General features: G+C 35.2%; 1 protein-coding gene across 18 annotated transcripts in view; it reads right to left on the bottom strand.

The window, feature by feature from the left end:
* Window positions 1-13,022, bottom strand: part of LOC5576021 (very low-density lipoprotein receptor) — a 1,100,036-nt gene that overhangs the window by 29,462 nt on the left and 1,057,552 nt on the right. For all 18 annotated transcript variants that reach the window (XM_021855964.1, XM_021855956.1, XM_021855970.1 and 15 more), the window contains one exon: window positions 7,554-7,675. In XM_021855964.1, coding sequence (XP_021711656.1) covers window positions 7,554-7,675 — 122 coding nt within the window. The remainder of the gene's footprint in view (window positions 1-7,553; window positions 7,676-13,022) is intronic.

The following is a 13,022-nucleotide window of genomic DNA, read 5'->3' as shown; positions in this document are numbered from 1 at the left end:
TACTTCGCGTACCTGCCCATTTGTGGCCCTTAGCCTCTTGTCCAGTAACTTATATCCCTACCTCCCCGTGGTGCCGCCTGGGATACGAGTAACCTTAGGGAAGATCGGGTATACAACCCCGGTGGGACCTTGGTCGTATGCTGACAGGGAAGGGGGGCTCCTCTCTTCTGAGGGTGTAGCTTATCAGAGCAGAGCGTCTGTTCTCCATGTTAGGAGTGGCTCAGAACAGCGTCTGTTCTCCATGTTAGGAGCGGCTGATCATCGTCCTAGTGCCAAAATCCAAAATCGTCAACAAATTTCGCTTCCAGTTTCATAGGCCAGGAGAAGTGGATGAACTTGCCATTCATTTTTCTGTCAATTCTCATACAAAATCTACTTTTTCTTTGACATAAATTCACTCTAGGTGAACCACTTCCCCTGGCCTATAGAGACGTAACTGCAGTGATCGATTTCTCGTCATCGATGTTTTCATATAATGGAGACATTTTCAACTGATATTTTTGATTCAGTAGAAAGCACTTCATCGTAAAATTTTACGCAAATCGATTTAGTTTTGTGTAATAGTCAAAAGAGAAAATCGACGAAGAGAAATCAATAATTGTATATCCTTCTGGACGAGAATGGTTTTCCCGGGAAACTGACTAGACTGATCAAGGCAACGATGGATAGTGTACAGTACTGTGTGAAGATATCGGGTGCATTATCGGACCCGTTTGAAACACGCAAAGGACTTCGACAAGGCGATGGTCTTTACTGCCTCCTGTTCAATATTGCGCTAGAAGGTGTTATGAAATGGGCGGGCTTCATCATGCGGGGCACGATCTTCAATAAATCCAGCCAGTTCATCTGTTTTGCTGACGACGTGGACATTGCCGGAAGAACGTTCCAGGTGGTTTCTAAACAGTATACCAGGCTGAAACGTGAAGCAGACCGGGTTGGATTGAAGGTGAAATATCTGCTAGCTGGAGGAACCAAGCGCGATAGAGCTCGCATTGGCAGACGCGTGATGGTCTACGGAGACGAATTTGTCTACCTCGGATCATTGATAATGTCGGATAACAACTCTTCTAGTTTGAGAATCCGTATCGATATTATTAATTGCTGATCTAGTTTTGAAGAAATTCCGATGTTCCTTGGGGGACCGACATTCTCCATATAAAATGTCTTTGGCGGCCATTTTGTATTTGCTCAATTTATCAAAAAAAAAAAAAAAAAATAGAATGTGTACTATACAATACCAGGTAATAAGGAGCTACCCTGAACAAATCATACAAATCGGTTCAGTATTCTTGGAGAAAGCCGAAAATTACGATATGAGGTTTTTTAGAGTTTTCATGATCTTTATTTGGTACCAGAAACATAAATGCTCATTACTCAAAGACGGCTGCACCAAATTACTTTATTTTTTCACAACATACTCGCATTAATGTATCATTTCGAGGAGTGAATATCCGAATACGATAAAAATTCTGCAGCCTGAGATATTTACTTGAGTTATGGCTACGCGTCGGTCCCCCAAGGAATTTTGGAATATCTCCAGATCTAGATGACCAATTATCAAAATCGACATATATTCTGAAACTAGAAGAGTTTTTTAAGAACTTGTTAAATAATGGTGCAAATCTGGGAGGGAGGCACCGATACTACACACGAAATACAGAACAACGTTTGTTTGAACTGCAAGATAACTCCAGCTTGCCAACAACAATCAAGGCAGACTTGGGGAAAATCGATAGTTTTCTTTTGTTGTGTACTTTCGATCTTTCCTGACAAACATGGAAAAAGGGCCACAGTTTTCTATGCAATAAATAATAATTTTCATTGGAAAAAGTAAATCGATGCGTTTTTCAATGCTTTATATTCAATCAGTTGGAAGGTGCTCACGTGACATTACTTACATTTTGTGTATGAATTGATTTTCATTCAGTTTTTGTCACTTTTGATGAAAAGCGAAAATGTGTTTTAATCAGTTATGCGCTTTTTCCATGTTAGTCCAATTTTTGAGATCTGGGCTCACAGTGACAGTTCGTGACAGCGGAATCTCGGCTCACTATGACGTACAGAAATTTTGTATTGGTTTCTCCCTCCCAGGTGCAAATAACCTCTGTTGTTGCGTTTTCTGTATGAAAAGCTTGTCAAGGTAATTGCCTTTCGATCTATAGTGAAAAACTTCCCAAAACCTTTCTACTGCTATAATCGAAAGAGAGCGAGAGAGTTGAGAATCTCTCGTTTGTACATTGGTCCTTTAGTAATGTTTGGCGAGAAGTGTACCGTGTACAAGACGCTGATAAGACCGGTAGTACACTACGGGCATGAGACGTGGACAATGATCGAAGAGGACCTGCAAGCGCTAGGAGTTTTTGAACGCTGTGTACTTAGGACGATCTTCGGCGGAGTATGTGAGAACGACGTATGGAGGAGAAGAATGAACCGCGCAACCCTACGGTGAACCCAGTATCCAGAAAGTCGCCAAAGCTGGAAGGGTACGATGGGCGGGACACGTTGTGAGAATGCCGGACAGCAATCCCGCAAATATGGTGTTCACCTCGAATCCTGTCGATACAAGACGAAGTGGAGCGCAACGAGCTAGGTGGTTTGACCAAGTGGAGCAGGATCTTGGAAGTGTAGGGCGATCGAGAAACTGGAGGTTAGCAGCCATGGACCGAGTTAGTTGGCGTAACATTATGGCTCAGCTCATGTCTTGAAGGACGTAGTGCCATCAAAAGTAAGTAAAGTAAAGCAACTTCCTGGAAAAATCCCCAAAGAAGTTTTGAAAATTACTCGAGTCGTCTTCGATAGAATTTCTGATCATATTTTCCAAGCATCTTTAAACGTTTGGATCATTTTCTAAAAAAATCCTGCATTTTTAATAATATTTCTGCGAAATTTGCTTGTGATAATTCTTGAAAAGTTTTTAGAATAACTCCTGGAATATTTGTTGGGAAAACTTTCTAATTCAACCACTGAAGAAAAAAATCTTTCACGAACTGCTGCATCACCCAGTCGACGGTGACGGTTTTGTAGCAGCACAATAGTGGGTGAATGTTTGGTAGGCGGAATAGAGTAAGCGAATTGTTGGGTGTTGAATCCATCCCAGAGATAAATTTGACTGTTAAATTAAAGTAAAAGTTGAATTGGATAAGCGGAAGAATTGTGAGTAGAGAGCTAGAGGACCGGGAATCGATTGAAACTTTCGGATATACAGTACTGGACAGAATAAAGTACGCATTGGCCGTTTTTCCATACAAAATAGTCAAGTTTGGAGGCTTATATCTCGGTTTCTAGATGTCCGATTGACCTGAAAATTTCACCGCAGCTCGATAGTAACCTCAAATTTGCTAGGCTAGAAATTCATAAATTTTCATTAACAAACTTTTATGTTATCGCAAATCTCAAATTTTCATAAAAATGACAAAATTTTTAAATAGAAATAATATTTAAATGCAAATATTTAGAGCAATATGCCCTTCTGCAAAAATTTGCAATTTGATGAGACACACAAGTTTGTAGAACATCATTTTTCGGTAAAACTGATTGTTTTCAAAATATTTCCAAAATAAAATTATGCAATTTTTTGCAAATTGAGAGATTTTCAATAATTCAAAAGATTGTGTTTCAAATACAGTGATATTCCAATAGAGTAAAATCTATGTTATATCTAGGCTGTGGTGAAAATTTCAGATCAATCGGACCACTAGAAGCTGAAATTTAGATCTCCAAACTTGACCATTTTGTATGGAAAAACGGCCAATGCGTACTTTATTCTGTCCAGTACTGTAGCTGTAAGTAGGCAAAAGTAGAAATTAATTTGGTGTTTTTAGTGATGATGATAATCATCTGCAGATTGATGAACTAGCTGAGCGGTGACGTAACCTTATTAATTGCTAATTGTGCAAAGGAATAATGGTGTCTGGCCATTTGGCCGAATGCCATTGGGCCGAACGGGTTGTTTGGCCGAACTACGAACAGAAAAAAATCAAATTACTACCACACTTATGTTTAAGATTTTTAGGTGTTGCCCAATAATTGATCATCTAATGATGTGACGGGACGTCATGTTTGTCACTATATAAGTGCTCCAAGAGAATGATTGACCCGTTAATTTGGGACGATGTTGTGAACTCCACACATTGCGTCAACCCGACTAAGGGTACATAACAAAATTATATCAGCATATATTAATATGTTATAAGTTTTTTCCGAAAATAGGCTGTTACAAACTTGATGCAGGATGTTGTTAAAATAACTAAAATTATAACAAAAAGTGTTTGAATAGTAACATAAACATAACAAAATGTGTTTTAATTCTATCAAAAACATATCAAACCAAGTTATAATGTTAAATATAAAGTATCAAAATTATAATACTGTTCGATACACGACAATATTGTATATTATTGAAATGCATAACTATCTATTTATTTTGTTATAAAGTTGTTAAAAATGAACAAAAAAATATCTTAAAGGGAAATAAAAGCCATTATGTTATATTTCTGTTTCATTATGTTCTATGGATAACAGAGCCTAACAAAATTATATCATAATATGATATGCATATCATATTCTGATAAAATTTTATTATTTTTTTATTACAAGCCTCTAGTCGGGAAGACTCAAAGCTCGTGGTTGTTTCATCCAGGGTTACCAACGGTATGATAGGGATTCAGTTTTTTTTAATGATTTTATTAGAAGTTTTTCCTTCCTTTAGACATAGGCTATTCTTTCAAGTTATACTGGTTTCATTACTGTTGGCATTAATTGAATCTATATTTTAATTGGGAATTTAACCTTCTTTAAATCATCGGCAGTTCTTTGTAGTTAAACTAATATAAAAATTATTGGCATAGCACTTGCTTAAATTTTCATGAGATTTTTCCTTCTTTTGATCATAGGCTGTTATTTCTATTTCTCCTCCAATATTAAGATTACAACGTGTGAACTGAGTTTTGCACCGTTGTGAAAAGAAGAAGCCAGAAACGTGAAATAATTTACTTAATGCGATTCGAGGGATCGAAGCAAACCGGTCCTGCAGCAGGACATGGGGCTCTGCACAAAAATCAGTCGCTCTCTTTCGCTCTTTCATGAAATTAGAAAACAACAAGGCCAGTTAACGTCAAAATCCCATGCAAAATCAAAACAGTGCACAGGCCCATACAAGTCGTTAACCGTTTTAGTGACTGTCCAAATCTAACTACTAACATAATTCAAAAACTGCTGCTGGCAGATATTACCACTAGCAGAGAAGTAAATAATTGCTTACATTTCAGTACTAATATCAAAGAGCCAGTTATGTGCACTCTTAAAAATAATGAAAATCACTCCATCACATGGGTTCTGAAAAATGTATTGAAAGAAAAATGTAATTTTTCATGAGGAAGGACATGAAAACGATGCCGCTATGATTGATATTTCCCGAATCAGACACCATCGTATTTAAAATGTGACATAAATTCACGTCATTTGGTTCGCTTCATTTATGTGCATCCTTCTTATTCTTCCTGGCGTTACGTCCCCATTGGGACAGAGCCTGCTTCTCAGCTTAGTGTTCTTATGAGCACTTCCACAGTTATTAACTGAGAGCTTACTATGCCAATGACCATTTTTGCATGCGTATATCGTGTGGCAGGTACGAAGATGCCCTGGGAAGTCGAAAAAATTTCCAAAATAAAACAATTCGTAGAAGATTGGCTCGTTTCTGGCTTCTATACAATTTGTATGGAGTGAAAAATTGCTGAAAATCTTCAAAGCCGTTTTTCGCCAAAGCTACTTTTGATTCTATTTACTACAAGTTTGCTTCTAGCAAACTGATTGATCTGAAATTTGAACTGTCAAACTGAATGTTGAAAATAACTTCAAATTAGATCTGTGAATAAATAATCAAATTTTATGCAAAAGCGTCTAAGTTCTTAAAATTCACCCATTACGACAAAAATGTTTAAATTTTGATACTAAGATATTGTGAAGATAAACAATTTCCGATAAGTATATTCTTCAACAAAGTTTTGCATTTCATCTGAGTGAACAAATTTGCAGAATCACGGCTACCTACCATAACCCAAATTTCAAGTTATTTATGAGATTTAGTTCAAATTTCAAATCAATCGATTCATTAGAAGCTGTTATACAGTACTTTTTTCTTGTCTGTACTGTATATTATATGGATTATATTCAAAGCTAAGCCTATACTGAATTCAAAGAGTACTTCATCAACTATGGCATACAAAATAGTGAAGTATTTAAAGATACTGACTACCGCTTCACAAAAGAATTTCTTTACACTTTAACTTTCTGATAGAATTGAAAATATGTTTAAACGTATAGTTCTGATAGGAACCCAATAAACTTTTTGAGTTGGGCAGTGCTTTACAGGTTCAGCCGTATTTTTTTTTAGATCCTGCAAAAACGTTAAGCGCATTTTTAATTCCAATATTTTTTTAAAAGAGGAGAAAAAAAATTTGAAGATTTTGGCTTAACATTCATGTTTTCTTGTAATATATTGAAGGATAATCATTGACCAAACCATATTGTGAGATTCAGATATTAGGTGAAAAAAATACTTAAATATTAGAAAGTTGTTGTTCAAATGTCTAAAGAGAAAATATTTAGAGGTATTTCAAAATGTTTTTTGTTTTAAATTTTGGTTTCTCGGGGGTGGGGGGGGGGCTGGCTTGTTGTATTAACATTAAGACTCCATATTTTTCAATATTTTTTTCAATTTTTCAATACTTTTCTCGAAAAAAGATCAACAATGCTCTCAATCGTTTTGAATGTTTGCAAATACTTTTCGATACACTCCTTAGTAAAACATTTTGTCTTAGCTGAGTTGACGATCTAATACTTTTGGAAGATAAGTTTCCAAAATTTAAAAAGCAATAAGTTAATTTTACTACATACGTAGGTATTTTGATCGATCTGTTCAATTTAAAAAAAAAAAAAATTGACTTCAAATTTGACCATTTTCCAAAAAATTCTCAGAACAAAATAGTGGCTAATTATAGTAAAACGTGACAAAACATTTTTTTTATCACCATACTTAACAGTTTACAGTTCGATCTTGCTAAAAGATACATTTTCTTTAAAAATTTCGACTAATTAATACTCATGTGTAAAGTCATTGCAAGTCTTACGTGCTCAGAGTATGAATCAAAACGGTAGTTACACCCTTTATTTTTTTTTTCGTTGGAATCAGCCATTTTTTGTCGAATCATTCCGAGTTCAGTGCGCTGAATTTTTCAAGAAATTCTAAAGATTATCAGAAATGTTTTGCTGAAATTCATGAAATCATGCTGACATTTTAGCAATTTGGTTTGCCGAAGACTTCACCGGCAAAATTCAGCAAAATATTGCTGTATGTATTGTGTGTATGTATCTGTTTTTGACGAAAAACATCATCTTTTTGCCAAATTTTGTTTCTGAATTCGGTCTTATTACCAGAACGACATGATTTAATTTTGATAGGAGCTTATTACGTAGCTTAAAACTTCGTGTCAGTTTACGCAGAAATCTAACATTGAGTTTAGATAAAATTTAAATATACAAATCAAGATACTCACCACCAAGAGCAAGAGGACAACGACCGTGCTGATCCCGATCGTTATGAAGGCCACCAATCCGTTGTCGGGCTCCATCACGTCCGGTTTGATAATGGTTCCATCGGTACCATTTCGCATGGTAGCTTCATTGTTGATTTTTCGTTGCAAGAGATAGAAAGAAAAAAAAAAGAGCGAGAAAATGGAAAAAGTTAGATTAATGTTGATTAAATTGCACGCTGGGTGTTGTTGTTTGTTTAACAGTGTTGCGGATTTATAAGGCCGGTGGGTGGCAAACCAACAACGCGGAGTTTATGCTGTGGTTTCACCCCCTCCCCTCGATATCGGGCGCGCCCAATGCTGGAAAACAAACAACACGGTAATCATCCTGGCTGGATGCCACCTGCTGGGGTTATTATTCTTGATTAAATCCGGTAACCTTTAAAATGCTTGGACGAGCGTTTTTCACCAAGTTTGCCTTCCGATTTTTAAAGTACAAGCAGTTGTAGTTATTTTTTTACAAACACTTATCTGATATTAGCATGACCAAACTTCATCAATGTTGGAAATTATTATACAATCATGAGTTATAACGGAATAAAACAAAAATGAACAACAGAAACATAAAAACAGCTAAATCAAACATGGTACATTAATTAATTTAAATGTTTAATTAAACATCAAACAGTGCAACACACAACGGAAAGCTGACAGTGAACTGTTATCAGATTGTCAGTCAACTGCGAACTGTGGGGGAAAAAACTCTTCTGTCAACTAAATGCCCCCAACTGGCGGCGACAGGCTCTTCATCTGGAACAATTCTGCAATCGATAGCGCGAAACTTTCTCTTCGTCACAGATGGGGAACCAGAACCAGCATGGCAGCTCGATCTACGCTTCAACCAGCGAGTGATTGTGTGTAGGTATTTGGAACAAAAAGTTCAACAACTGAGCGGCAAACGATTCCTTGGCACTCCTCCGCTTGTCAAACTCAAACAGAACGAGTTTTTTTTTGCGGAACAGTATTTTTTCTCTTTATATTTGAAGTGAAAATTAGAATCAATCCTTTGAAATTGAGCACGCTGAGAACGAAAGTGGAAATTGAATTGAAAGCGAACAAGTAATGCACACTGTTAAAATTTATGAACATTACCAATGTAACTTCAAGTAACTCGAAAGTAGATGCAAATAACGCACATTTCTGTTCAGTTGGACTATAAAAGAAGAAAACTTTATAAGAAATAGGTGTTTAACGTTTAGCAGTCAAGATGACTGAATTTTATTGTAGAACATTTGAAATCGGTCATAGTTCCACAATTTTCGAAAAGGGAGGTGTATTTATTTTTAACTTCAAAGCATGTTCCTACAGCAACAATTATTCAATCAAAATTTGAATTATTATTATCTTTATTAGGAAGATTTTTAGCCCACGGCTGATTCATATCCAAATATTGGTATTATAGATACTAATGTGATGTGACAAATTGGGCTTTTCAAAATTATATGATCGCTTATGCAATATTCAAAGTGGAATAAAATAGCTCAAAATTTTTCAAAGCATCCATGCTTATGATGCAACTATCAAAAAGATACGATAGTTTCCTGATAAAGCAAATTGATTTTATCTTTCTAACAGAAGCAAAGCAGTATTGCCAGATAGTCATGCACAAGATCATTATACAGTATTGGACAAAACATTTGCAACTTTTTCGATTTCCATACAAAACGGTCAACTTTGGTAAGCTGGATCTCAGTTGTTTATAGACTGATTTGAATGCAGTTTTCACAGCACGTTAGATATAACTTGAATTTAACATATATTTTCGAGCGATTTTTACAATCACGAGATCATAATCTATAACGGTTTGACTAAAGGGAATTTTTTGAAGAAAAATTATAAACGATTTATCTGAAAATAGGAAAGCCCCACACAAAACCTATTTTCGGCAAATTTGTTCATATTGTCTAACAGGGTGTCGACTCAATTTTGAAAATAAAATTCCCTGACTTTCCCTGACCTTCCAGTCGTTTTCCAGAAAAAATCCAGACCATGCTGATTTGTTGGTTTGGTATGTTTAAGATCGTAAGAATAAACTGAGCAAAAGCTTTTACTCACTTAAATACACCTGACAGATAAGGTTTATTCAAGATGATATGATAAAACTGATCACTTGAATATTTACTTCTTTAATCATAGTTCAAATGATTAAATGAATCTTGAAAACCTTGATTCGTATGAATAAAGCGGTAAAAGTTGAGTATAAGCTCAGAAAATTCTGAGTCACCTAATGACCATACTCATTTGAAACCTTCAAGCGCAAAATATACATTTAAAATAATAAAAAAGGATGTACGTGGATACTGAACTGCCTCCAGATATAATTTCACAAATTTCTGGCATAAACGACTATTTTTGACATCTGCCGCTTTCTGATTATACCATTTTTTGTATATACGACGCAACACTATCAAGATTATCCACTATGTTTTTTAAGTAGAAGTGCTTCCTTCCTAAATTTTGACTAGTTCTAATCCTTGGTAAAATTCCAGCCATTACCAAAGGGCTTCCTTAGAGAATAATTTCAAGAAATTCAACAGAGATTTCTCAGAAAATCCTTTTTGAATATTCAATCGTATTTTTCGAGTATTCCTCCAATTCCAGAAATTCTTCAGTAACTTTTCTAGTATTTCACCCAGAAACTCTTTAACCTTTTTTTGCGGATGAATCTATTTTTGTGCAAATTAACGAACCCATAGAAGTTTTTTCTTGCTAATGTGATCAAGGAAAACCCTTTTTACATATCAGAACGATTGTCAGTCATTAGGAATATTGTATTCGCAAAAGTTTTCATGTTGCCCGATATCTTTTTGACCTAATTTTTATTATTTTATGACATTTGATTTGATTATCATCACCATGGGTGAAAGCAGCACGTCGTACTAATTTAAATTTGAAAACTAGCCCAGGATAACTGAAAATTATTTTCATTTTATTGACTAAAAATACGCATTCGTTAAATGTATTCATTATTTATCTTTTAGGATTATTTTAGGAATAAGGTACCGTGGGGCAAGTGGGTAATGGAATTCGCATAGTTGAGATTCTTCAAATTCTAGAGACTTAAAATTGAAACAAATGAGGCCGTGTATATTTTTTAGCTTGACTCCCACCAAATATAAGCAGCATGCTGAAATTAATTTTTATGAAAAATTGAAGAAAAAAATACAGAAAAAGTTTTTGAAAAATGTCTCCTTACTTTTCATTTGCCCTAAAAGTGGGGCAAGTGAAAAGTTTACCGTTTTGAACAATAATTTCAAAAACAAAAGGTTATATTCACGATTTCTATTAGCTTTAACATTTGTTAAGGCTTCCCAATGAACAATAACACAAGTAACATGTAAACAAAGAAAATGTTATTCTTTTCACTTGAATTTTCTTCTGTTCAGTTATGTTAGTTGAAATGATTCGACAACATTATAACTGCAACATTTCCAATGTTAGTTCTTACATTATAGGACAGCAATTGCATTTCTGCTCTGTAGAATTTCCACCGCTCGTTATTTGTTTTCGAGAAAGTCGAATATGACGTCGGGTAACTCTTCGGGAGAAATCAAACGGAATTCTTCAATAACGTATTTAGAATCTTTTTTATGTGGATAGACCTATACCTCATTTTTATGTTTTGAACTAGTTTACATAGACATTCCACGAGATTTCCGTGTGTTCTCTAATATTGCAACTTTTCAGTCAACGCCTTCCTTTTAATTGGCTGCCCTAAGTAGACATATTAATATTGTAATGTTTGGCAACATCTTTTAGAGAAGTTCCATGATTTCTAATAGCTTTTAACGCTTGAGTATAGTGTTTTTTGAATTATCAGCACGTTATGTTTTTCTATGATAATTGCGAACCATGTTTACTTATGGTTACTTAAGTAGGAAAACTCAAATTCAATCTCTAATAATAAACTTTTCACTTGCCCCACCTGATAACAAAATTGACGGTGTTTAAATCTAGTTATTTTTAGGTCTACGTCGAATTAATTCTAAAACTTTTTTTATTGCGGTTTGAAACTGTCACAGAGGACAACTAAGAAGTGGTACAGGAAATTATTTTCCGCAACTTTTTCCACTGAAAAAAATACAATAAGATTGTACGCCTCCAACTTGTTACGGAGTAACAGTTAACAGGTTAACAATTTTTCGCTGTATTATGCAAAAATGGCTGAAAAATCTCAGAAATCTCTTACCTATCGTAATGTTCTGAATGGCCTCAAAGGTTTACGCATGAATTTAAAACGTTAATTCACATATTCAGTAAAATATATCAATTGTTTTCACTTACCCCATTTACCCACTTACCCCGCGGTACCTTACTTCAAAAGTTTTTTTTTTCAGGAATTGCAAAGATTTTTTTGATGCTATTGAATCTTAGATTCTGAGGATAGGTATAAGTAGTTAAGTACAGTTCACTCTACAACGATGTACTGCTATTTTGAAATATTGATAATAAATTTTTTTCCATTAATCTTACTTTATGCAGACATCGAATTGAATTACAGAAAATCAACTTGTTTGATCTTGTAGTATTTATATTTTTCCCTGACCTCTAGTGAAATTCCCTGACTTTCCCTGACTTTTCAGGTCAAAAATTGAATTCCCTGATATTCCCTGACTTTCCAGGTTTTTCCAGGTTGTCGACACCCTGTCTAAATAAACAACTTTGATGAAGATACCATAAAGCTATTCCTTCAACTTTTTGAGTTACGTAAATTATTAAAAATTTGTCAAAAAATCACTTTAATCAAACCGTTACTGCTTTTAAACTCGTGATTGGAAAAATCGCATAATTAAAAATGACTATACAGTATTGGACGATATATTTGCAACTTTTTCGATTCTACATACATAATGGTCAATTTTGGTGGCTTATGCTTAGGTTTCTTAAATGGAGGTTCATCAATCTAAGCAGTCAGTGAGTGCGAGGTGAGGTCAGCTACAGGGGAAGTGGATGTGATAGCTGGCGAGTATTTTTGCATATATCGTTACCAGGCATTGCAGAATTCGCTCTCATTTGAGAATGAAGCACGATCAAAGCAAGCAAAGAAAAACATCCCATCTGTTGCGGTCTACGATCGTCATTGTATCGCAAGGTGTAACAAGTCTGATAAATGGAAGCAGTGAGCGAGAGCCCCAAAGAGAGAGCGATGATAAAATCCATTTTTCTCGCTTGTTTACCTTTGGGGATAGGTGTTTTTCTTTACTGGCACGATAAACAATCCACGAACTTCCAATAGCAATAGTGTCCCCCAGGCTTGGAGCATGTTTAGAGGGGTTTTATCATACACTAGGGTAACCAATATATTTTGGACCCCTATATATTTTGGACCCCCTGGGCCATTTTCCTGCAAATTCCCCAGTTTAAATCGAAAGACCAACTCAATTTGCATGCCATTTGGATAAATAGGACTATTCCACACTTGCATCAACAATT

Source organism: Aedes aegypti, chromosome 3 (assembly GCF_002204515.2).
Source record: "Aedes aegypti strain LVP_AGWG chromosome 3, AaegL5.0 Primary Assembly, whole genome shotgun sequence".
NCBI lineage: Eukaryota > Metazoa > Arthropoda > Insecta > Diptera > Culicidae > Aedes > Aedes aegypti.
This window is presented reverse-complemented; position numbering and strand designations above follow the sequence as displayed.